Source organism: Varroa jacobsoni, unplaced genomic scaffold (genome assembly GCF_002532875.2).
Source record: "Varroa jacobsoni isolate VJ856 unplaced genomic scaffold, vjacob_1.0 scaffold_368, whole genome shotgun sequence".
NCBI lineage: Eukaryota > Metazoa > Arthropoda > Arachnida > Mesostigmata > Varroidae > Varroa > Varroa jacobsoni.
Genome location: NW_019213270.1, coordinates 109,985 through 135,353, shown reverse-complemented (window position 1 = coordinate 135,353; position 25,369 = coordinate 109,985). Strand labels below are relative to the sequence as shown.

General features: G+C 41.3%; 1 protein-coding gene across 1 annotated transcript in view; it reads right to left on the bottom strand.

The window, feature by feature from the left end:
* The window catches only part of LOC111259800 (adenylate cyclase 1), a 99,022-nt gene that overhangs the window by 18,866 nt on the left and 54,787 nt on the right, over positions 1 to 25,369 (bottom strand). The window contains exons 4-9 of the mRNA XM_022832042.2: positions 20,714 to 21,615; positions 5,980 to 6,129; positions 4,964 to 5,197; positions 3,461 to 3,589; positions 1,979 to 2,145; positions 1,123 to 1,291 (exon numbers count right to left, since the gene is read on the bottom strand). Coding sequence (XP_022687777.1) covers positions 1,123 to 1,291; positions 1,979 to 2,145; positions 3,461 to 3,589; positions 4,964 to 5,197; positions 5,980 to 6,129; positions 20,714 to 21,547 — 1,683 coding nt within the window. The 5' untranslated portion in view covers positions 21,548 to 21,615. The remainder of the gene's footprint in view (positions 1 to 1,122; positions 1,292 to 1,978; positions 2,146 to 3,460; positions 3,590 to 4,963; positions 5,198 to 5,979; positions 6,130 to 20,713; positions 21,616 to 25,369) is intronic.

Genomic DNA, 25,369 nt, shown 5'->3' with positions numbered 1-25,369 from the left:
AGAGATTAAGTGAACGGGATATTAGTTCGGAAGAAGCATTTTTTATTACACATCTGTATTAGTACATATGTCGACAAGGAAGATTGATTGTCAGTATAAAGGGTTTACTACTTCAATCGGTTTTACACTGCACGGAGCTAATGTTTGGCCTGCAAAGGGCTACAACAGAATCAACTAGTTTGTCTTCTCTGATTTGTTTCCAATACATTGCAAGCAGAAGCTAGACGTTAACGAATAGCCGACTTCAAGCCAATAACCCTTTTAGGACAGATTTTCGTCATCTCGTAGTCAGACAGTGGCTACGTACGACTGGCTTTACTATAAAAAAAGGTACCGGTGCACGATGGGCCTAGTGCCAAATTGAGGACGTCTTGGACTTCTTTCCAATATCTACATTTTCCAATTTAGCTTAGCCAAATTATTCTAGCCAACCTCCAGTTCGAGGTCATTGAGTCTGTGAACTTGGTCCTCTGAAACAACTACCTACTTTTCCTAAAACATTTGTGATGTAAAGGATTCCTCCAATGGAAAAGAATAAAAGAAGGACTCGAAAGGTCTTTCCAGAAAGCACCTAATAGCAAAGGAACTGTGCCACTCGACGGCACAGAGGAATACGTCCTAGTCGCCCACTAAATTGACTCCGATAACACGAAAGTAGTTTGATTCTATTAAGACGAGGGAGTTGCTGTAACTCTCTGATAACCTGACCAACCTGCAGCTTATGCTGCCAACAGAAAATCTGAGCTATATAAGGCTGCAGGACTCTAGGGCCTAAATGCAGGTCCAAACGCTTCCGTTTCTCTAGGCACCGTCTCCATAAGGGATTATTCGGGACGAAATACAACTAAACTTCTCACAGTATTGTAGCTACCTTGTACCTTGAGAGACTATCTGTGTGTGGAACCAATGGTTTTTCTTAAACTTATGTCATCATCGACTGAAGAATAGGGGCAGTTGGAACACAAGGGTACCTTGACTTCGTGGCCTACCTTAGCTGATTTTACTATAGCGTGTACAAGTTCTTAAGAGTCTGGTACAGTACATGTAAAGAAACAATTTTAAGTGATTACCGCTTAATTTTAGTTTTACTAAAATCGCATCGAAGCTAGACGAAGCATATACCTGAATTGAGTTGAAGATGACTTTTTTGCGACGGTTTGGGGGCGGAATAATGAAATAGGTTGTAATGCCGTGGTCACGCAAGTACGCGCTCCGGTCTTCGCCCTTGCCTGGTTCCACTTGGAAATCATTATTCAAGTACTTGAGGGTCGCGGCCGTCACATGCACCCGGCTGAAACAGTATGATCAGCATACCATGTGCCATCAACATTATACTTAAATCGCCCTTCCATTCCGCTTATTTCAATACTAACATATATAAAAATATGTTTGTAACTCTTTTGACATAAAAAGATGTAACTTCAACTTGCCAACGATGCAGGCAAATACAGTAACGGTACTTGATAAATTATTTTACCTCTATTTATAATAATTTTGGTTAATAACTTCAACAACATTACAGCTATATTTTTGTTAGAGCGTCTCTCCATTGCCTTTCTATTATTTTATTAATTATATTTATTACATTTCAGAGGAAAACGATCCGTCAGAAAAGTTCTTGTCTTAATCATGGTGGCCTGTCATCAATACCATAGTCAGTATTCCATAATATGATACACACTCTTATTCATTTTAAGCTCAGTTGCCAACTAACGCAAATAGCGTTCCCGTATATTGATTTGCATTTCTACTTTGATCCCTCCTTGTTAAATGAATCTTATACGCGTAAGCTGAACAACCTCCACAGGGCCACAGGAAAGATCCATGTAGCTTAGGAATTGCTCGACGGGATCGCAGTAAAATCAGTGTCTGCCAAGGAATATTAATAGTTGTACAACATAAACAATAAGTTGTTTATTGTTTATTTTGTACTACTATTAATCAACAACAAAAAGAAAAGACGGGAATTTTTTCTCACCCAGGAACTCCTCCAGCCTCCATTTGATTGGCAAGAGTCACGTCATTACTCCAGACATCATACTGCCACTTGCGAAGGCCGAGTACGCCGCACAAGACCCGTCCAGTGTGAATGCCCACCCTCATATTTAGCGAGCACGCCGAAAAGTCTGCCATTAACTCTGCCACCTAAACCAGAAAAAAGGAACATAATGAAAAGTATTTCCATCATCGTTGGTAAAAGATTATGCTTCAAGTTACATGGGAATACGATCAATAAATGAATATGTGAAGGGCATGAAAACTTGCAAATCAAGGAAGTTTCATTTGTTAACTGGAAGGTTGATGCTCTCATACAGTTTCTAATATTCTAAATACGAATCTACTTTGCTTGAATTTCAGCTTAATCTTAAACGAAAAACAACAGCCAGCCGTCATCAGACTACGTGCACCGTTTCTTCAAGGCTCTTTTACTGCTACGAGAACCAACGACGAAGGACAGAAACATCGTTGTATGATTTCTGTTGAATTTATACAAGACTAGTTTTTAAATCCGATTAAAATTTAGCGCAAACAAAAAACTCGTTCAATATGTAAATACAGCGTAACTCCACGTCAACTTCGAGTAGGTTTCCAATATTGGAACAGAGGAAAGCTGCGAAACTTTTTTGCGTCCGCAAAGTTCCAGCCAGTTAACTTGCGCTGAAGACAGGAATAACTTCGTGTGTTACGCAAACACTATTGTGTTACCCGATAGTAGCCGGTTTACGTTCATTGTTCTTGTTGTCTATATTGGTGTCAAGCAGGTGATGTTAAAAGCAACAGCAGTCGTAGCAAATACTATATCTTTGGTGTCTCCGCAGGTGGACGTGTGTTTACTTTGTTTTTTATTAGCGTTTCTTTGCTCTCTCATATTACTTGCTTGGCCATAAATAAGCGGAATCACGCGAACGCATACTAAATGGCGTCGTAGCTCATTTCGGTGAACGAAGAGGCAAGCACAATCCCAAGGCACCGCAAAGCCTTGGCAGTGGAAAGGCCTTTAATAGTAGAGGTTACTTCCTTCGCCCTTTGTCTCAACAATGTAAGCCCCTCGCAAGCTGCATTGCAGACTGTTGGAAGGCTGCAAGGGAATACGCCTCTTTGGCTCCCCTGCTTTTCCGTCTTCTGATTTACCCCAGCGCTAACCGAAATACCTGTACGCCTGTCTGCTAACCAATCATCCATTTATATTTTAGTGAACTAGTATGCCTTACCTATCGGCGTTTTTCCTTCCGGTAGCCCTCTGGATATTAAATAATATCTACGCTGCTATGTTTCTTGCATTCTGTTCCGTAATTAGTTTCGTCTTCTGGTGCAACAATAACTGAACAGCTGCGCACCTTAGGGCAGCGTAGACGCATAAGCCAACGATGCTATGGAATTCCTTTTCCCTATTCCCTCGCCTCCCCACATGTAAAATATGGAGGAACGGCAGTACCCATAAAATTTATTTGAAACGTACCTCCTTGATGGCGTCCACCATGTCGAGACCCATGTTGACTGCACACTGCGCGTGATCCGATCTTTCGGGCAAGCCCGATACGCAGTAATAACAGTCCCCGAGAATTTTAATACGAAGGCAATTGTTCTCCTGTTAAAGAACAAACGCAAAAACGTGAAACGAAGAAAAGAAGTATATGTAGATAGCAAAATGTTGATTAAGGAGGGCGATACATGGACCGCAACAGCTGAAACATGGTCGGAAATCAAAAAAGATTATTTACTTGAACAAAAAAAGGGGCAACGCATTACTGCAGCGGATTGTTGACGCTGTCTGACTGAATCGATATTTCCCTCAATCAGTAACTGGCGGCGACAGATGTACACACGTACGTTGTGAATGGAGGTGAACCCGGCTCGAAATTATGCGTAAGAGTGACAATTTTTCCGACACGACGTGTAGCAAATGGCGTGCTACTAGTCAAACAGATTGTCACGGAAGCTGGACAACAGAAGAAGCTACCATTGAAAGCTTATACGAATTGATTGAACAAATCCGTTCTTGGTCGTTCGACAGAGGAGCAAAGTAAAACGTAGAAGAGAACATAATGATCAGTTCCTGTTTGTTTGTTTTTTTTTTTTGTCATAAAATTAAAAACTGTGCATGTGTGATAGACACAGACCGAGAGATAAAGAAATTGACGGGAGGGGCAACACGATCGAGGCTAACGAACATAACAGGATAGTTAATTCAGTTGTTCAAATTTTGATGATGCAAAAAAGCGTACATATTAGCGCGGGGGGGGGGGGGGGGGAAAAAGGGCCCAAGAATTTTTACAGTTTAATAGCCAGATGACTTAAGCGCCTAAAAGAATTAAATAGTTACATAATGAGGGATGCGTTAATAACATCGTCACTATAAGAACCGGGCTTTGTGTAGAGACGAAATAGTTAAGCTAAACAGAGAAGTGCATAGGTCTGAAGGAAAAAGTAAACTATTACTGAATATATAGTATAGAGGATGGATCACGAAACAGTCGTAATTTATCGTCCGAAATAAACCGACACGTGTGATCTTCGATAGAGATCTAAGGGGTTTGGGACTGGAACAGATGTATATATTGTTGTAGTCAACATATATACAAAAAAAGGGTTGTGATATGTGTCTTTCCAAACTAAGACATTTTTTTAAACCACCAAGAAACAATAGCGACTAATATAGATAAAAAAAACTATGGCGTAAACATAATTGGCGAAACTAAGCAAAAGGAGGCATATCATTTAGACTACGAAGAAAATATAAACAGATTACAAACAGTTTGCAACCTCATTTTTCAGATTCTGTCCCTAGTCTAGATAGCCTCTACTTCTGGTCTTCGAAGGCATAATCTACGTGAAGACATTTCCAGACTGCTAATACGTGGTTAAAGTTATTGATACTGTTTCGTGAGCGTACTTAATAATGGACGCTGGTCATATTTTTACCTAAAAAAAACTTATTATGACTTATGAAGCATGTACTCACGTAGGCCAACTGATCGAATCGACCAAAGAGTTCGTTGAGCAAACGCACTAGTTCCGGAGCTGGAAGATGGGATGACAGAACTGTGAAGCCTACAATGTCAGCAAATAAAATAGATACATTTTCGTGCTTCTGAATGTAGATCTTATGAAACTGGCCGCTGACTCGAGGGTTGACAATATCTTTCTTCATCTCGACGGCCACGTGCTGAGGTAAAACAGACAGCAACAGCCGCTCCTGAAATAGGTTAGTAAATTAGGCTTAAGCGTTTACTTGTTGACCGAGCCTGCCCCAGATGCAAAGTGGTTCGACATATTGTTTAAACCCGTCGTTTTAAATTTGTGGCACGCAGTGCGACGCGATTGATAGAAGCCGTTACTTCTTCACAAATATTAGATTAAGAAATATTCGTAAACTGTTGTTTGCAAGCATATCTGCACTGAATTAAAAAGTAGAAGGGAATATGGGTCATAAGAAACAGAATGTGAAAATTGCCGTTTGTCTGAGCCTTTTCGGGGGGGGGGGGGGGTTACAAAGGGTGTAAAACGGTAAGGCCGATATGATACATTTTCGGGTGTCAATACAAATGTAGCGGCATGTGCCCCCACGGTAAAGAATTATAAGATTCTAACGCGAGAAAAAACAAATCTTTTGTGTAGTAGGCCCCTAACGCGCGAACGCTTCTCACAAAGAAGTCGCTCGAGGAAGTGTCTCTGATTTCAGTCAATCTCGACGAAAGTCGAAGGGAAAACTTCGAGCAACTGCAAAATCATACCTTTCAAAAATATCTAAGTTAACTCGAAGTAACTAACCGAGTGTTTCTCAATCAGAGATGAATCCGTTAAAGTTCAACGATCAGAACTGACTGAGATCGTCCATACTAGCTCAGGTCCACTAAGGCCTCGATAAAAGGCTGCTTGCTGAAACGTTCGATATTCGGATTACTGTATTCCTATTGAAGCATGTGAAAACTGATTGGCGAGCGTGTTCGTCGTAGTGGATTGATATACAATACTTACGAGTCGTTCATTCTCATCTTCCATATCAAGTCTAGCCTGTATACAGTTGCGTGTATCAAGGAAAGCCTTCCGTTGGGCCTTTTCCATCAGGGCATGCAAAACCATCCCGACGAAATTGATGCATATCATTATCAACGCGTTGGCCAGAAGCTGAAAACACAATACGTTAAATTGTTATCGCTCCATATTATCTCTCCACTCGTATAAGGGCTGTCTAATTACTGGAGTTTGTAGTAACAACTATAGCAAGGGCAAATTTCTGCAACGGGCAGACTACTAACGGCCATTCAAATCACGAGCTTATACATTCATTTTCATAGTCAGTAGCCAAGCAGATAGATAGCAAAATGATCACTGAATGTTTCCTTTATGGGCAGCAACTCCCTTAATATCCGTAAACGACTTATTTTAAGCTTAAAGGTGTTAAACACATTACCGCTATAAACATATACCCTTCTTTATACGAATGGACATATTATTGAGTATAGTGACATTAATTACAGTTAATTGGCAAGCAACTAAAACGATGATCATAATGGGGGAGCGTTGGTTTCCTATAACAATACGCAGGAAGGTAGAGAGATGCTATCTTCTACTCGGACACGTCCTACCACATTTCACGTAGACTGCGATAGTTGCGGATAACCTGTGTGGGTAGGCAAGCTTTGGAGTTAGATTAGAGTGAACCGTACGTATACGAGCGGAAAAACGATAGGGTTTAATGTTATAGGCTCGATGACTTTTGCCTAACGCAGCTGTTACGATCACCAGCAATTTCAACTTCGGCGACATTTCATTATTAACAAATACCCGACGATATACTTTTTTTCGACTGCTATTAAGGGTCAAAGGTCGAATATTGAGTAGATGGAAACACTACTTCTTAGAGATTTCTTACGCAAAAATATGTTCGCGCATATTCTGAGCTATTGCGTGCTTGAGTCGGCACTCGATTCAACCACTTTCAACCTTTTACGGCTAGTAGTATTTGATATTAGGCCTTCGTCATTTCTCAGTTACTTCCTCTGCTCTCACTCGCATGAATTTGGCCACCAGACGAAAACGTGCCTTTATGAGGACATTACATCTAGCAGGTTCATCTCAGCCAAGTGAATACAGTAACAATTCGAATATAGAGAACCGGCCGAACTTCGGTTGCCTTGCTGATGACCATCTCTTCAAAGTGATCTATCTGTCTCCTTCGTGTTGAACTGCCCAAATAACGTAACTATTAAACAACCTTGTCCACCCAATGCAGAGTATAGGTTAGCTCATAGGGTAGGACTCAAGTAACAGGCCGCGCGACAAAATTGTCTACCATGCAGTTCCGGTCAATAGAAAATGGTCGACAGACAAATTCATCGAATAGCTACCCGCCATGATAAAATAGCTCGAGCATATACAATGGAAGGTTTACCAAAGTCCCCTTCGTAACTTCACCAGAAGAATGTAAGCTTGTTTTCCGAGGTGCGTTATTTTTCCCACCGTTTTGGCCTTTTTGACAGCATTCGTAACTCCTGTGAAAAATTTCGCTCCAGAATACCAGTGTAGATTATTACAAAAACGACATCTTTACCTACTTGCACGTACGGTTGTCTTCGAGCCGTCAAAATGAACTAAATACGCTGACCATTATTGGATTTCAGTGCAATATAATTGGTTTACTTTTAGTTTACTAGGTAAGCTTCTACGTAAAGCGTATCGTCTAAGCCGAGCTTTGCAGTTCGAGACCCCACGTACACCTTCTACGGATTATTGTCGATACCGTCGTTCGTATATTTCCAGTTATAGGTCACAAGTCACTAGTGACGCGGATTTCCCTCCTAGATATTATTTACTCCTGCCACCTTTACTATGTTGGTATTTTCAAAGAAATCATTAGTTCTCGGTATTGTACTATCTAACCTGTTATTTTGCTATCGGTTGCCGCTCCTAATATTTTCGCATCTGTCTGTTTACTGTTAGAACCGCTAGACGTTCGATGTATAATACCTTCTGTACCGGCGCCACCTATTGAGGTTCATCAAGGTGGAGCAATAACGTCTGATCGTTAGCGCTGCTTGCGTATTTGCTGTTCCACCCAGCCGGAACGCCACTGTGCACTACTATCTGGGATGAGTATCAACGTTAGGCGTCTATTCCCTAGCTGGTTAGTGTACGTCTGCAAGAGATATCAGGACCGCATATCGTCTGGCCAGCTTGCAACCTGACTGAGCTGGGCCTATCCTCCCATGCCGTAACTACATAACTACAGACTCAGAACGAGTAAGCGTATTTCGATTGAAACTACCAACGGTTGCGTTGGCGACCCACAGCATCTACATTTTGTGGGTATCAACGTCTGTACTTCGTCGGGTTGCTTGTTAGGTTGATAAAAGTGTTTAACACACAAGAAATCAGGATGAAATTGATTTAGACGGTCGATAAAGCAGCCGTAGCAAGAGGCATATGTATACATGAAACATATAAGAAAATCGAACGCCGCAAAGCATCGGAGCTCAAGAGCGCTGCCAGAATTCAGCCGCCTAATGGCCCCTTCTATGGCTTCGGTCTATGCCAGTACGTTACGCATTGCTGCAAAAATGAATATACATGGCGTCGTTTACATACGTTTTATAATAAACCATGCCGCGGAAAAAGGGCTTCGCTTTCAGCTAGATCTAGGCATAAAGCCTTGGAAGGTCCTTTTACAATGTACATCTTCAGAGAAAGCAAACATGGCCGGAGGTACACATCCGTGGATTTAACAAAGCTGGAGGAGTATAATAGCTCCGCAGCATTTGTCCTCCGAAATGAGCTAGGTTCTCTAGGTGACACGACACGCCTGAATAAAAGTTCACTCGTCATCGAAAACTAAATATACTGTCGAGTTCTTGCGTTCTATTGATGTACTATATAAGCTAAGTTGCGGTACGTAGCAACACTGGAATGAAAACGTACTACGAAGATTACAAAAAAAAGGGAGCGGGTACAATGTACGGGCATTGTTGTCAACAGAGGACAATATTAGGGTTTGCAATGTAAGCTTTTTTTTTTTATTAAATTGTTCAGATACGTTGAACGGTTAAACGTTGAAGGACATTAGGTAAAATAGAAGCGAAAAAGTTCTAGCGAAGAAAACTTGTTTCGCATGTAAAAGCGCTTAATTTTATCTAGTCTAAAGTTCCAGCCTATTTATTGTGTGACAGGAAATGTGTATTTCAGACGACGACTCTAGCCTCCCACACAGTTTGTTTAGAAATACGTTTAGTGTGATTTTTAAAAGCCTTTAAAAAAAGTGGCAGCATCACGGATGCTGTATACGTTGATGTTTTTTAGTTTAGCTTCCGACCAGATCGTTTCAAAACAGATGTAGAAAAAACTGTTCATTTAGATTTCGGAGAGCCTATTGATTAGTACGGACCAATTTGGAGTATCTTAGCGAGTGTTTAGTTCTCAGACTCGGACAACTTTTGTTTCACTTAAGAAGCTTAAGCATAAAATCAATGAAGTGATAAAACGAATTTCCTAAATACGCTACGTGTGCTGATTACAGAACGATTGTCAGTCTAACTTGAACTTATTCGAAGCACTAACTGGGATTAATATTCAACTTAATCAATTTTAGAGAAGTCTAATATCTAACGTCTAACACTTTGTGCCTTTCTACAATCATATCTATAGCATCCCTAGTCGCTAATATATGCATGGCTGCGAATAAATTCAATTTTTTTTTCGGAATACTTCCGTACAGTGATGTTTGGTCGAGCAACACTCAATTCTAATATACGACTATCCCGCTTATGCAAACTTTTAACATCCTGAGTAATCCCAGATTTGTCTCTGTACGAAATGCAAAGCCATATGACAAATTTTCTGATAGTTTTTATGTAAAACATCAGTACGATACTGCGAAAAATTACTTAATAGCGTGTATTTTAATCGCTTAGTTGACGAGAAGGCAGAGCGGCCTTTTTCGGTGTTGTCTTTAATTCGACACGCTTGTTGCAAACAATTAAGTTACAATTCGGTAGCATGCAGCGATGACACGTTTCGAATAAAAAAGAAAAGATGCGAGATGCATTTTCAGCGTACATACAGCCGCTTCTCCTTTCCTTCCATGACGAATGTCTTGGAGCCACTTGCACGTACACCCCCTGTATCTGCAGGGAACACTGCAACGTGCCATTGAATAGTAAGTCTACACGTGCAGCTTTGGCATCTGTCTAGATACGCTTTCGCATCTTCCCCCAACTAGCTGAACTCGTCATCATCACCTAGAAAAAAAACCTATAATTCGGCCTATTGATGGAGAGATTTTTGCGATTTTATCCTCTTTTTTTTCTTTGTCATCTTCTTCCTTACTTTTATGGCTTTTAACAAGGTCATAACTTGGAGACAAAGTGATGCCGTCTATCAAGTTAATATGAGCAAACGATGTTCCCCCACTATCTTGTCTTGCACCGATGGAATCCACATGCAGATGCACCTATCGACGAAACGAGTGTCTTTTCATGAAGGGCTGTCAGCTTGCCGCTCACGGTGACGCAATTTTGGCCATTCGCTTGTGTCACAATTGGTGATCCTACAAAGTGGGCGACTGAATAGTCAATCCTCAGTTGCCAATGGACGTCCTGTTCTAGAATACGAAAGGTGCTCAAAAGATACTTGAATTACGCTAGAGAAAGTACCGGAACACAACACGGGCAAACGCTTCCATGTGCGACTTTATTTCAGCTTGCGTGTCCTCATACAAAGCTAATAGAAACCAATATTAAAAGCTTCAAGTATGAGAGAAGTTCGGCCCAACGACCCACTCTCGAAGCCATTTATTTTATTAATTCAATTTATGATTTGTGCTAACGCGTCTGATTAAAACAGACCAATTAGATTTTGCGTGCAAAACTTCTGTCACTTATCTGTTTTCTCTGGATGACACCTGTTAACGCGCTTAATCACAAGACCCAACATCAACGTGCTCTCTGTGGTAACTGAACCAAATTGCCCCTGCTACTTGAAACAAAAAAAGCTATATAGATTTCTTTTTTTTGGCTTTACAATATTTTACCATTTTTCCAAACACAGGGCCTCCGCCTTCAGAGAGGAAAACCGCTAAAGACAAGATTCATAATACATTTAAGTGATATGGCAGTGCAGTGTACTAAATGCAATTACCGATCTAACAACACAGAAGAAGAAGAAGAAGAAATATGGCCGCTACAAATATGGTTACCAGCTTTGTTTCGAGTCACGGAATCTTTCGTAAAGGTGGCATCGCGCCGAACGTCAGAAAAACAGGTTGTACTCAGGAAAACCGCGAGACCGCTATAGACCCGCCACGCAGGGCCATGTGTTACAGACTGCAGTATAGCCATTAGACATACTTTTTATGGTCATCTTTCCCCAGATTACTAGCATCATTGCAACCGCCACGATTAGCAACCCACGTGTATCGTTCTGCTGCTATTACCAGTAGCGTTGACTGTTGAAGGCGAACAGCCAGACTGTAGATAGGCGCCTTTAGGTCAGCGTTCGCAAAATATCGGTCTCGGTTCCGTTGACAACAGTAGCTACTGACGCTGAGTGCCACTGTATTCGTTGTCCAGACATTGCGAAACATTTCCAATGGGCCAATGCGGCAGATGTTTGCCTAAATTGTATGCATATGAACAGCAGACCCTGCTTACAGCCGACCGATCTATTTGCACATAACGTAAATTAGTCTACAGGCAAATAGTAAGAGAACGTTAAACTGTACGTACTTTGTGAAATATATAATAGCCAACCACAAGCATACTTACAACTATCTCTTGACCTCAACAAAACTCTTGGTGGTAATTTCGAATACGTTATTGTCTTCTCTGGCCGCAACAACTTGAAGTTGGCTAAACTTCGCACAAACGATGCTTATTACTGTTTATTAAGAAGAACCGATGGACGACAGTTATACTTGTATTGCGTGGTGAAAAACGTAGAAGTAGGTAACATGACAATGTTGAGATCAGTAACCTACTTGATACCAACTGATTGGTGTGCTGATGGGGGAGCTCAGCAGTCTCGAGTCTTGGAAAGCCGATAATTCAGTGATTTGTTGAATCCCACAAAAGTAAACGTAGGATTTCATTTTTCTCTACACATCGTATTGCCTCCCATATTGGCAGCTGTTAAGGAATCTAGCATTTTTTGGCACCAGAGACAGGGACAGACGGCCGGTAGAGATAAATTCCACATCGATGTTGTAACGAAAAAAAAGAACGGTATACCTAATGTGCCGTGTTGGCCGATCAATCATAGAAAAAATCAGTGAATGCTACGGGAGAGGGGATACAGTACCAATTTTCGAGGCCAGTCCTTCGCCCAACGAGACTTCCGGTCATACACCCAAACATTAAAGCTATTTTCTATACACGTTTCAACTGTATCCGATTAAAAGGACAATTTATTGAAAAAATAATCTGATCTGCCTTTATAATAAAACGTAAGTGTTCCCGTTGCGATATGAGCACTTCAAATATGTGAACTTCTAAAAAAATAGCGGACGGTCGAGCTGACCAACAGTGATAGAATCAGTGCTCATACCTAGGCGACTGATTTACCTTTCATGACAGCCGTACGTGATACGTACACTTCGCCAAATTCAGTATCAATCTGACCCCGCTGCTATTCGTTGAATGCTAGAATAAAATACATTTGTATCGTTACTCTGACCTTTTTTCGTTTCCTGATGTACACGTACCCCTTTCTACATCGCGGTCCTCAGGAGTCACCCAAAAAATCAAAAGGTGAACATTTTTATGAACTTCGTCAATATAGTAAAAGGATCCGTACCGAAGATTTACTGAAGGGAAAACTGCTATATTGCGATAACAAAGTATATGAGAGCAATTAACATTTGTTTTTATTATCTCACCTTCACTAGTTTAGTTCGTATCGTTACGTTTTATGAGCTTAGCAGCACAGGCATTCAGGTTCAGACTGATACATTTATTAGGCCGTATTCAACGTGCAGCATATACCGGTGTTGCACAACGCTACGAACATTCAAAAGAGTAACTTTCAAGTTAAATTTTTGAGGACTATGATCCATCAGACAACTAACAAATAGCCTATTGTCAGATTTCTCAATAAGGCAAATCGGTTTCATGACTTGTACAGTTTCCGTGCAATAATGTCGGAGTCCAGCGATTCTTTCATCTGGACGTTGAAATTGCCGGAATCGGATTTCGGAGGAAGTTATAAATCGAGCGCTTATCCAGTCGAGTGATTGTCACGGAAAAGACAAAGTAGCTTTAAAAAATTAACCGATATAAATTACTAAAGTTATTTAATTTCAGGTATCGACTACGTTCTTCAGATCGACGACACTTTTTGCGCAGAAGCAAAGAACCGAAGAAGCAAAGCAATGTTATCTGCGCGAACGGTTATAATAGAATAGTTCGCTTAGATTCAAACACAAATAAATGATTTATGTGTTTGAATCTAAAACACTGGTGTGAGGAACTCCTTTCACCACCAGGCGATGAGGCTTACCGACTGATGAGTCGGCCGACGCAGCTTATCTTCGTGCTTCGAGGTGCTTCATCAGTGTGAAATTTCCACGATAGAAGTTTGTTTTTTGGCTTATCTGTTGATATTTTTTTCGTTTTCAGTCGATTACCTCACACTATAACTCTGTGCTTGGTTCGTTCAAGTCAGTTTCTTTCTGGATACATACAACACGTAACTCAAGTACGCTAGACAAAGCGTCTCGCGCGAGATCGCGCTATAAAGAGCTAGCTTATAAATTGCGATTAGCACGTAACGCGGTAGTTCCGCTAGCAAACCTTCGATAGGGCGACAAATAACGATCGTTAATTCGGATGAATGGCTCTTCAATGCGTTTCAGAGAGAAATACACCATAATATAACCTCTGATCTACACTAATGTGATATCTCTTTTCTTTGCGCTCTATTTCTTTTCGTGATGCTAAATCCCCACGAAAATTAGAGTGTCACCCATTTTTTATCTATAGCATGTCGACCGACCAAGTCATCCTTCACCCTTTATTTTCAAGACATTTTCTGTCTGAATACACTGGAGGATTCTTACTGAAATGAACCTTTGAAGTTCCCTTGGGTATTGCGCCCGCATCGTTTCGTCACCTACGATCTACCAGTCCAGTCGGTCGAATCCCATGTACATACAATACGCGACAACCCTTTCTGGTCATCTCTTTCTCACTGACGGCCTTTACCGACGCCATCGTTAGTATGGGAGTGCCCTGATTCTCATTGGCAATATAAATGGCCTTTCTTGCATTGTCTATAATTGACTGTGTGTACAAATGATATTTCCGATTTACATTGGCTTTCGATGCACAGGCGTAGATTTGGGGGTTAAGTACAGCAACTTCGATAAGGCTAAAGTCATAAGTAAGACACGAGTAATAAAGGTAACAGCGAGGTTACTCCTCATCTCGTGAATATTAAACTAAGCGTGTGATGGTTTACGCGCGACGTTAAGCTCTAAGAAACTTTGAGGGGCGCTATGATTGCAATTTATATGAACACCGTTAAAAAGTTAAACATTAGGCTGTCAATAAACATGCAATCGAAGAAATTATCAAAATTACAATTTCGAGGGCAAGTTGCTTAAGCCCTAATAATTAGCTAAGGCAGACCCCATAGGACTTTTATTTTACAAAGTTAAGCAAACGGAACGATAGCGTTACGAATACGTATAAGCTAACTTAGGTCACGTACTAAACCAGAGACGGCTGGCCCAATCCTTGTATAATTATATTTAGTCAAAACAATTTTCAAGCTGCTAATTGTTGAATTAGCGAAAAGGAAAGTACGCTCGACTCACTTACCACAATCGGATGGACGCCTAGCACGTTCAGGTACTTAATTTTAAAACTTTTGACATGCGTAATTTCCAAAATAAAGATGTGCCCAAAGTTGTCGGTAGAATTTTTTCAGTTTAACAAAAAAAACATAAATAACTTTACGAAGTTGTCATTTCTTAATTTAATCTTATGTGACAAACGTACGCAAAATCCATGTACTATGTAAGCACCGATCATGATCAGGCTCGCAGGATGAGTTAGAAGTAATCAATTAACTTCATGTTTATTTCAAGCAGATTATTTTACTGTAAAAATCCATAGTTCTATAGATAGATTCGCACGTGACTCAGTCTTTCGACATTTTTTAGTAGGTTTTTTGTGTTCTTTTACTTGCAACATCGTTTGCTCATGCCCATTGCCCGACCATATAAATATTCCCTTAAATAAACCTCTAAAAACATGTTAAGAAAATAATGACACACAAGTAATGTATACATATATCTTCTCGTGCGTACAATATTAGTTATATAGAGAATAAGGTCGAAGATTGAAACGAATTACTGTCGTAGTACCGATATTGAGGCCATGACGGACTTTTTCGTCGTCTGCTTTGACGTTCGTACCGTCCTTTGCTCGAACGAGGTGACTACAACGGCGACTCGATAGATGCCTGGCCCCTTTTAGCAGACTGTATTGCCACAACAGCTTAGTCATGAACATATTGCCTGATGTCAGATTGTGTCGGTGTTCAGCGTCGAAACATGACCGCTGTTTCTTTTCTACCGTAGGAAAGATTTCGATCGTACAGCTATGCCACCACTATCGGCACGACATACACAAAACCACTCACAAAAACGAGTTTACTTCACACTATCTCCTTGGCCTACTTCTCTCATCCAGCAAAAAGCCTGTCCTTCAATTGATCTCACTACAACCCTTTTCTGCCGCACTGTTCTAGGCAACGGTGCGAGTCTTCTACGTCACACTAACACTCGACGACAGGTACCGTGATCCTCCGTAATGTTACAATTGATCTAGCCTCTGAAAGCCTTTATTCCTAGCTAGAAATATGACAATACGTTTGGCGCCGCATACAAGGGCGAAGCGTCATTTTCGAGCGCGTCAATATTACCCGTAAATACTTTCTAATGATGGATTTAGTCCTATTGTCTGACACGGCTGATTAGATCGTGTCGCAGCACTCCTCTAGCGTATGCTGGCCGCATGGAATCAATCACATTTACACGCTGCCAACAGCCTATAGTCTGCTCCGATGCCAGATTAACGTGCACAGGAATCAATTTCGCAACTGTGCTTCGTTTTCAACAAGCGCCTCACGAAGCTTCACGAGTACCAGGCCATATGACCTTCGGTTCTGGGCACATGTGGACGAGCACTGGAAAGCTCGTACTAATTAGAGTACAAGCAGATGTGCATAAAAATGGCATAAACAGATAGCGGTACACAGGGAAGCGGAAGGGCACCTAAAAGAGAACATAATTCTAGTTTGAAGAATCGTCTTTAGAATTCTAACGAAGTTTGGCTAGATATAGTTTATTCTAGCCGACCGTTAAATTACGGCAATGTAGATGTTGGTCTTTGCTTCTGCTTTCAAATAGATGCAAAATCACTCTGGGGACCAAAATAACAAAGCTACAGTAGCGGTAGTTACTCAAAGTTTATTTACAACCATGATAGGTTCATCTGACTACGAGCGACGCGGATCTATTAAGCTCGCTTTCACGTCTTTAGATCAACCATCAATGAACGCTAGTTCTTTCAGGCATCAGAAATCAATTCACAATCAGATTCAGGCTTTTAGTCCAGAGCTATCCCCAGAAGCAGTGTTGTAGAAGTTATGTACAGAAGGAAATATACGTAAGCGTACTATATAGCACTTCCTGATCGTGAACATTCAACTATCCTTAACAATCCAGTCATGAAACATAGAACTGAATGTTAATTGACCTAAGTAATTCGTTTACCGAAGTTTTCTTCTATGATTTAATCCACAGAAAGACCCTGCTGCGCAAAAAAAAGCATGTTAATTTCCGTATTAGAATTGATTTAGTATACAAGTACCATAGGTCTAGATTTGCCGTATTGCCTACACACACAACTAATAATCACGCTACCATCGAAGAATTGAGAGGAACCGGTCTCCGTGTTTTTAAGTGAACGCCCCAGGTCACTACACGACATTTGCTCGAAGATAAACAGATCAGACACTGATAAGCTAACTTGCGCTTCATACCTTCATCGTGGCGATTATTATCAAGTACTACAAATATTGTGGTTAGACAATATACGAGCCTTGTTGTATATATATGCAACATAAATTGATAAACGAAAAACGTCTACGCAGACGTAAGCGTCACCCAACAGCTTGTGCCTTCTTACTACTGGTAGCCAACATTCCTACAGATACAAAACGCATTGCGCTCAACAGTGAACAATAAAGCATTGTAGCATAAATATCAGAGACTTCTCCTAGTTTTGTTATAGCCGTGTTGTCCAACTGAAGGCAGCGATCTCCTCGCGTTCGACCTTTACATGAACGTAAAGCGAAAAACAAAGCTTAGAAGGCGATTCTCTGCTTTGACTTCACAATCATATTTATCGGATAGCACAGTTATCGAAGGGCATTCAGCGCGTCCGGTAATCGTAGTAGGCTCAACACGACCATCTTATATCTTCGTCAGACGTTACACGTTGCGAACCAATCTGTTGCGGGCCGCAAGAGAAGGAACAAAAGACTACGCTAGCTAGATAACGTAGGGACAATAGCGCGGCCTCGGCTAAAACCGTTACCGTCTTGGCCAATAGTTATTCAATCAGCAGTAGCTGCAACACTGGTTGCCATGGAGACGCTGGCGGCGACGCCGTTTCTTCAATCTGACTTTTTTGAGCGACTGCCCATGGTCCTCTGGTTTTTTTTGTGCGTATCAAACCTATTGTCGTCGATAGCGATAGGTATAGAACGTATCGTATATTCAATGAGACCAATTTTGATAGCGAACTATCGAGAGAAACAGTATGTGAAGAGATATGGTAAACCATGCCTAAGAGAAGAAAACGGTATATATATGCATATATATAATGCTGCATGTTAAGTATAATTGGAAGAGTTTGCGCGCACACGCAAACTCACTCCGTGATGTAAATAAACACACAGTAATGGAAACCTAGTATTTCATAACGATCAGCCAGCCATGGGAGCAAAACGTATGCTAGATGGTCTACGATACGTGCTCAATTGTATCTGTAACATGTACGTATGAGTTGCATGCTTGGATGAAGGAAAGCGATCTACTGAATTGCCCATAAAACTACGATGATGTGCTGTTGTTAGGTTCTTGGAAAAAAAACTGTCCATGATTGCAGACAAAACGGTTCTATCAGGCAATAGAAAAAAAATACGAACAAAATGCTATTATCCATCGCATGTCTATGCCGGCCGGCTCGTGCTCGTTATCTTGATCATTATGCGAATACTTTTAAGGCAACGCAGTGGCCCTGGCAGCAGAATTCACTATTCACTGTACATTTTCCAGCCATATTTATTGATAATGTGCTTCATCGGTCTCTGAAGCGCATCAGTAATTTTCTTACTGCTGGTCGTACGAACCAGGCGTATTTACGCCCGAGCAAAAGGCCAATACAAACGTCCGTTCTGCGCGACAGAGTATTAGTGCGTCATATTGGAAAACTCATGCTGTTTCTGCTATGGCTATTACCGCTGTGCTATTGCGGCTGTGACTTGTCCTAAAAAACGTAAGAACGTGTCGAATAATCAGTTTAATTCGCATTCATTATACGCATTGCTCTGCATCCAAACTCGCAGTCGACGACAACCACGACGTTGATGATGAGGACGAAAGCACAATTGGTAATAGTCACCGCGACCCGGAACGGACCAAAGTAAATTCCCACGGTGTTGGGCGGTTCTGCGTCCATCTCACCGACGGGTTCGAAACGAAAGATTAAGTCTTTTTGTTCGTATGACGCAGTCTTCATTGGCATTATCTGTCCTCGGCCTGGTCTAGCCATAGTTACTGATAGGCGAGTCTTCATCAGCATTCTTCAACAGCTCATTGCAGGACCAACAAAGAGGATGAACAAGGCCTCGTTGAGGTTTAGTAGTGAATTGTCCTCGGGTGATCGGGAGCCAATGATAACAACGACGACAGACAGACAGACAACGGCCATATCGATTACGACATGGGCAGTCGTGGTCAGAATCGAAACGAACTATGAAGCATCTTTTTTCCGATGACAGATATATCGGCGACAGAGTAACAGGCCGTTAAAAGGCCATTGATGCTGAGGCCTTAAACTGCCTACAGTCTTTTAGTCGTAGTCATCAATAATGAAATGAACCGACCAAGTGTAACACACGCAATGCTATCAAAGCCTAATACCCTACTAGCGATATCTGCCGGCCAGTCGCTCATTGAAACGGACATGATAAAAGGCAAATAGAGTTAGTAAACCGTAAGTTCGCAATATCGACACTACCATGAAACGTCGAGGTGCTGCAACAGAACCGGTTGAAATCTCTGTATTCCAATAAGCTCCTTAGCGAATAAAAACATAGGATACTTGTTCTTAAAAAGTATCCTTTATAATAGAAGGACAAGGCGACGTGCTATGTGGCAAGAGAGTGAGACAAGGTCAACTGACGGACTCAAGCGCAACGAGTGATAAAAACACAGCAGGACTAGCAAGCTTTGGCACCCCTCTGCTTCTGATTAGAAGATATGGAGTGTTCATTTTTATATTTTTTACAATTTAAGGATCATGGCGAGGAGTATTCTCCAGCAGAGTTGAACACCTCAGCGCTCTACGCTGTTGCTAAAAGAATCACAAATGAATACTTAGCGTCTGGCTGTAGGTAATGTAATGAATAAAGATGGCTAATGATAGCATAATAAATACATTTCACAATCGAGTTCTGGATGAGAAACGAGACCTGTGTAGGTGTTCGCAATTGACAAAGAATTTATGACTGTATGTATGAACTCGTAGGTGTCGCAGATTGCAGGAAGTAACTGGTAAGGCCGCACAAAATAGCGTTTAAGACTACACACGGCAGCTAGCATCTTGGATCACGGTCGATTACGGCAAAGCATAAAGCGCAAACAGTGAAACAACTACGCTGACAGCTTTCCTGGTGATGCCAGCTATTTATCTAGGACTAGAATGGCTCTTGACATGATAAGCACGAGCGGTTGCCCCGTCACCATTTTTTCCTGCGCATTCAACAGCTGCAGTTGAGGGTGACAAGGACCCTCGGTGCCAAACGGTACGACGATTGCTACGAACCACTGCCATGCAAAGGCCCTGGCGTGATACAAAACTATGAGGAAGAGCGCAGTCAGAAAAGGACGCCACCCAACAAAGGCTCGTTCATTCCATCTCGCCCCCTTCCTTTTATTTCGCCTTTTCCCTGTGCTTTGCAGTGACGGGCCATAAATTGTCGTAGACACGGACACACACGTTAGGCTAGTTAGTTTTTATCTTTCAATTCTTTAAACAACGGAGCCTTGTTCCTCTCAAAAGCGTTTATCAGAGAACTACGTGCTAGGTTTTCAATGGAACGCTAAATATATACGCTCACTACACAATATATATATATATATACAGCGTTATATTATGGAGAAGTTATCATGTATATGGATTTACTATAGCGATGTTGAAATATTTTTAGTTACTGCTGTCGCTTGAATAGCTCATATTCATATCTGGCATCAGAATAAGCATTGTAGAAGCTACTATTTAATAGAAACACGACTATAGCTATGATATTAGCAATGCATTATTATAAATAATACTAACTAGTGAGAAATGACTAATCACTAATAGTTTTACTTAATGCTCAGTCAATCGTGATTTTTTTTTAGGTGAGAGATGTGAGCAGTGCGTACCTGTTGTCTGAGTAGTCCTTTCTGTGCAGAGGCCAGATGAGCGCCCACTACACTATGTACAACTGGCAATCCTACGCCTAATGAGACGACATAGCGTATCCGGGTCGGCAACATGGTGTAGCAGACGAATAAGACAAACACCATTTCCCACATCCCATCAGCGGCTGACACCTTCTGGTGAACGTCTACTAAATGGTCGTGCGGTTTGCTTCCATCTGTGGCCAGTGTTGAAGATCCCGAGATGGACTGATCTGCCGAAGTTGACTTTGGGTAGCCACCAATCGGCGCGTGCAATGCCGGTATTGGTAATGAGGCCAAGGCAAACAGCGCTGCCACGGTCATAATTGTTAAACAAAGTGGCTTTAACAGTACATCCTGCATCAGCTTGCTAGAGAGGAACGCAAGTAAACAGAGTAGGACAAACGCGAGGATTGCGCTAAGTAAAGCGCTCAGGCTGAGACCAAGCCCCAATGGCCAGCTATATAGAGCTCCCGTGACGAAGGTTGTCAGCAGAACGAATTCGAGAAGTAGCAGAGCCGAACTGATTGAGTTCTGTTGAAGCTTTAAGATGTATCGCCTGTAGAGCACTTCCAGTTCCTTGTTCTCGTAGTCGCTGCTGTGAAGCTGCGACGGTATCAAACGGCACAGACCTCCCCGAGGGCGCTTTACCAGAGCGACTGGTGCTCCAGGCGTCGGATTTTGGGCACCTTCATTTTCTACGATACTCCCCCGTCCAGGACCGCTGGAAGCAGTACTAGTTTGACCGCCTGCCATTGCGTCCTTCCCGGCGGAGCCGCCATCTCCTGGGCGGTTCGTCTCCACCTCGCGTGCCATTACCCGTCTCGCCCGAGTCCTGTCCGAGCGAGCGGCTGAAGGCCCTTATGCGCCGTAAGTGAAGTTACCTGAAGACATGAGAGTGCGTTGTAATGTTAGACTTCCCAATACTTCTAATAAAATGATACGGACATAGACTAAGTAATTTATAGTATCGATAACCAGATTCACTTAGTTTCTTCAAATCTTTCTTGAAAAAGCCTTCTCCAATGATGGTGGTTACTCTGCGTGAATAGTTGGCCTCTTTGTACATGATTTTGTTTTACGTACGCTCTTACGACAAAGGGATGAATGAACTAAAATAATTCAGTAAATACAAAACCAACGGTTTAACTCTAGTATTCATTCTACGACGAAATGTACTCAACTTACGGTCTGACCACTATAAATTATGTAAAAATGACTTATATCTGAAGGTAATGCATACACTTCTGGTCTCTCCCTTAGGATCGACTACAACCGGAACAACAATTTCAGATCAGATCAAAATAGCTAATGTGATTTTTCATATGAAGCTCTAGTGAACGTATCTTCCAGCGGCATTGAGGGACTTTTCTCATCTTTTTTTTTTCGGTCCGTCCGATATACTGGACCGTCGGCTCTTACTAATTCCTCGTAAGTCCAATTTAGTGCAGTATAGATGTTACAGGTTCTGGGTCATGCTGTACTGAGAGGCGCACAAAACCAGTTGTTTAGACGACAGACCAGTCGTCTTATACGTAAACAATGCTCGATCCTAGAAATGAAAGCAGGTTGAGCTAACAGTAACTATAGCTAAGCCTTTAGTTTCCAAGACATTATAGCAGATAGTCTCATTGTGTTCGTGAGCTGCATCAGGCTCTAGAAGCAAGCCAATAACTGGAAGGCCACTTTGTAAGTAAAAAAAAAGGTGGGCGGGCACGAGAAACGAGCGTACGTTATTAATATAAACCATCGTGCTGTACCATATTAAAGCTATTAAAATCCTCTAAGGTCAGGGAAACATGGAAGAGCAAAAGCTCATTGCCGGCAATAGATGCAGTGCCAGCAGCAGTGGTCTAGCAAGGAAACAGATACAATGAAAGCTGGAGGATCGAGATTCACTTGATCACGTTTCAGGCTTAGTTCAGTAGCCATTAGTCGTACAAAACTAGTGGCTCCGAATGAATGAATGGTACTCCGCTGATATACAATAGAAAAAATCAATAATAAGTTCTGACTACTATTTATATCATTACAGACCTACAGCTTACTAGATACGAATACGACCTTGTTCCGTTTTACCTCGTATCGTTATACTGCTATGATTTATCAGGCACGTAAAACATATATACAACAATGTGTTAACAACGCGCGCGTAGGGCACGATGATTTTACGCAGCCACTACATCTTACTCATCCTCTAAAGCCTTTACGAAAAATCACTAAGTTTGCGCTGGACGTGTATACTTCTAATACAGGACGGTGGACGCTAACCGATTTCTCGCAGAAATTTCGTTACTATATGTAGACATGAGAATCCGTTGTGTAAAGCTATACATTTTTCATCAGTGTTAGTTGAAGCAAACCCACGGAACAGCTGTGTGTACGCACTAGAGCAAGAATAATCAAGTGTTCTTATATATATATTTATATATATATCTCATTAGTTAATAAATAACAAAAAAATTCAGGGTCGGTGTTTTCAATAGCCATTTTAATCTTTTCCCTATCCCCTGCCCATTTGATTCAGGGCAAGCGTGAGACAATATATTTACCACCTAAAAGTTCATAATAGTAAAATTAATATGTAATAAAAAATATGGCGACAAAAATATTACTTATTTAAAACGAAATGCAGGGCCTACCAAAGCACGATTCAGTCTGTACAAAATGCAAGACTATAACCAACCAGGGTCAATCAGTCAACTAAGAAAATGGCTAATCTCTGTAGAGAGGTTAGTTTTGCTATCTTATATAATAATTTGGATACATCCGAATTTCTAACTACCGATAGTTGACCTAAATAACGGCGTGATATTATGGTAATGAGCCCGTCCACTATTCATAGACCTTTCAAAAGCAACAGCTCCAAAGCTTGTGCGTAAAACATAATGCGATCCTAATAAAGACTGTATAGGACACTCTGTGACTGGAAGGAAGGGCAGGCACGTGCCTCAACACAAAGTGATGATATATCGCACATCGTCTCACCTTTACGACGTGTGAATTTACGCAGAGACTACCTATCAAAGCATTGAAATACTCAATCTCATCATTTGTATAAAAATACGTGTAAGAGTATTGTTTTTTGAAGAGAGTCGCATTGGCTAGCTATACTTAGCTGATAGTTCTAACGAGTGAGTGATCGGTCCCAAGCCGGTTGCTGCAAAAGTCTACATGTTGCAAAACGAAAAATATTTATCACTCAGAATACAGAAATATTTTCGCAGCTGGAGAGACAGTGAGAGAAACGCTCCGGGGATTGATTTCTTGAAGCACTTTGTCGCAATCTTTTGATAAACCATTTTTATGAAAATGTTTTTATTAAAAAATATAGTCCACTAAAATTTCAGTATGTTTCGCAGTTATGTATAGTACAATCTGTAAACGATATGATATTATCTTCTAGTTACAGTGGTTTTTTTGAGGCAAGGTGCTTTCAAACATAGGACGCGTAACATAAAAATGGTAATGAAGACTTCGGCAACTTTGTATTTGACGACGTTTTCATTCCTGTGAAAAGTTGATCCTTCGGCCGTTTCAGCAATCCGCTAAGATTTGCTAAGGCAAAACGTGGACTCGCACTTCAGAACCGCATCAACATTATGAGCTTCCCGAACAAATGCGTCAAATCTGCTTTCTTTGATCGTTTCTTCTGTCAAAAGTGTATGATATAAACAGTTTGTACTGGCCCTATACAAACACACTTCTACTGTGAAGAACACCATTGGCAGCATCTGGACTTTGACACATGCTGAAAGCCACTGCTTTACGGTCCTTTTCGTATAACTTGGAGTGCTTCTTCGGGCCACTTGTACCCAAGAATAGCATAAAAAGCTTCATATTCGCAGTTTGGCGATCCCATCACTAAGACGTGCCGCACATTCGAGCGGCGAATGAGTTCCATTCTTCAGAACTCGATGAAGAGTTTGTGATGAGTTGCAGACTATGGAGTAGAGCTCAACGACTTATGGCTATGTAAGGCTATGGTGGCGCCCTACAGCACAATAATAATAATTAAACTTAGAGTATAGAGCACGTTAGCGACCAAAAACTGTCGAAGGCACACCCATTTTAGGTAATCGACGCTAAATGAAAGAACTCCTACAAAACGGAATGATAAAGAGAACTGCCGTGAGTTATCGGAATGAAGATCTCGAAGATAATAACTCTAGGCGACGAGATACGTACAAAATTTCGAATACAGCCAGAAGGACACAAAGATTTTTAGAGCTCTGGAACAACACATTCTTGGGTGCGTTAGAAAAGAGGTTTTGTACGAGATATTCAATTCGTGTTCTTAGATACTAGGTACAGGAACCTAATAATTCCTGGCAGGACTTAAATGTAACTACTCGCTGTAACGTTGCTATAGCTGCACTTTGATAATATAAGCCATAACGTCTGTGAGGCGATCAAGCGCAGTCACCCCGATAAAACGTAAAATATCGAAGGCTGAAGTTCTGCCTTTGTGTTTCTTCAAAATCACAACATACAGTAGAAAAGAAATGCTAACGAAGTGCTCTCGGAAAATCCGAATCTTACTGAGTTTGAGTGCTGATAACTGACTGGGCCGATTACATGTACAGTAGCTGTGGTCACTGACAGACCCCTGAAACAGCAGGATCTGCTTTATCTGGC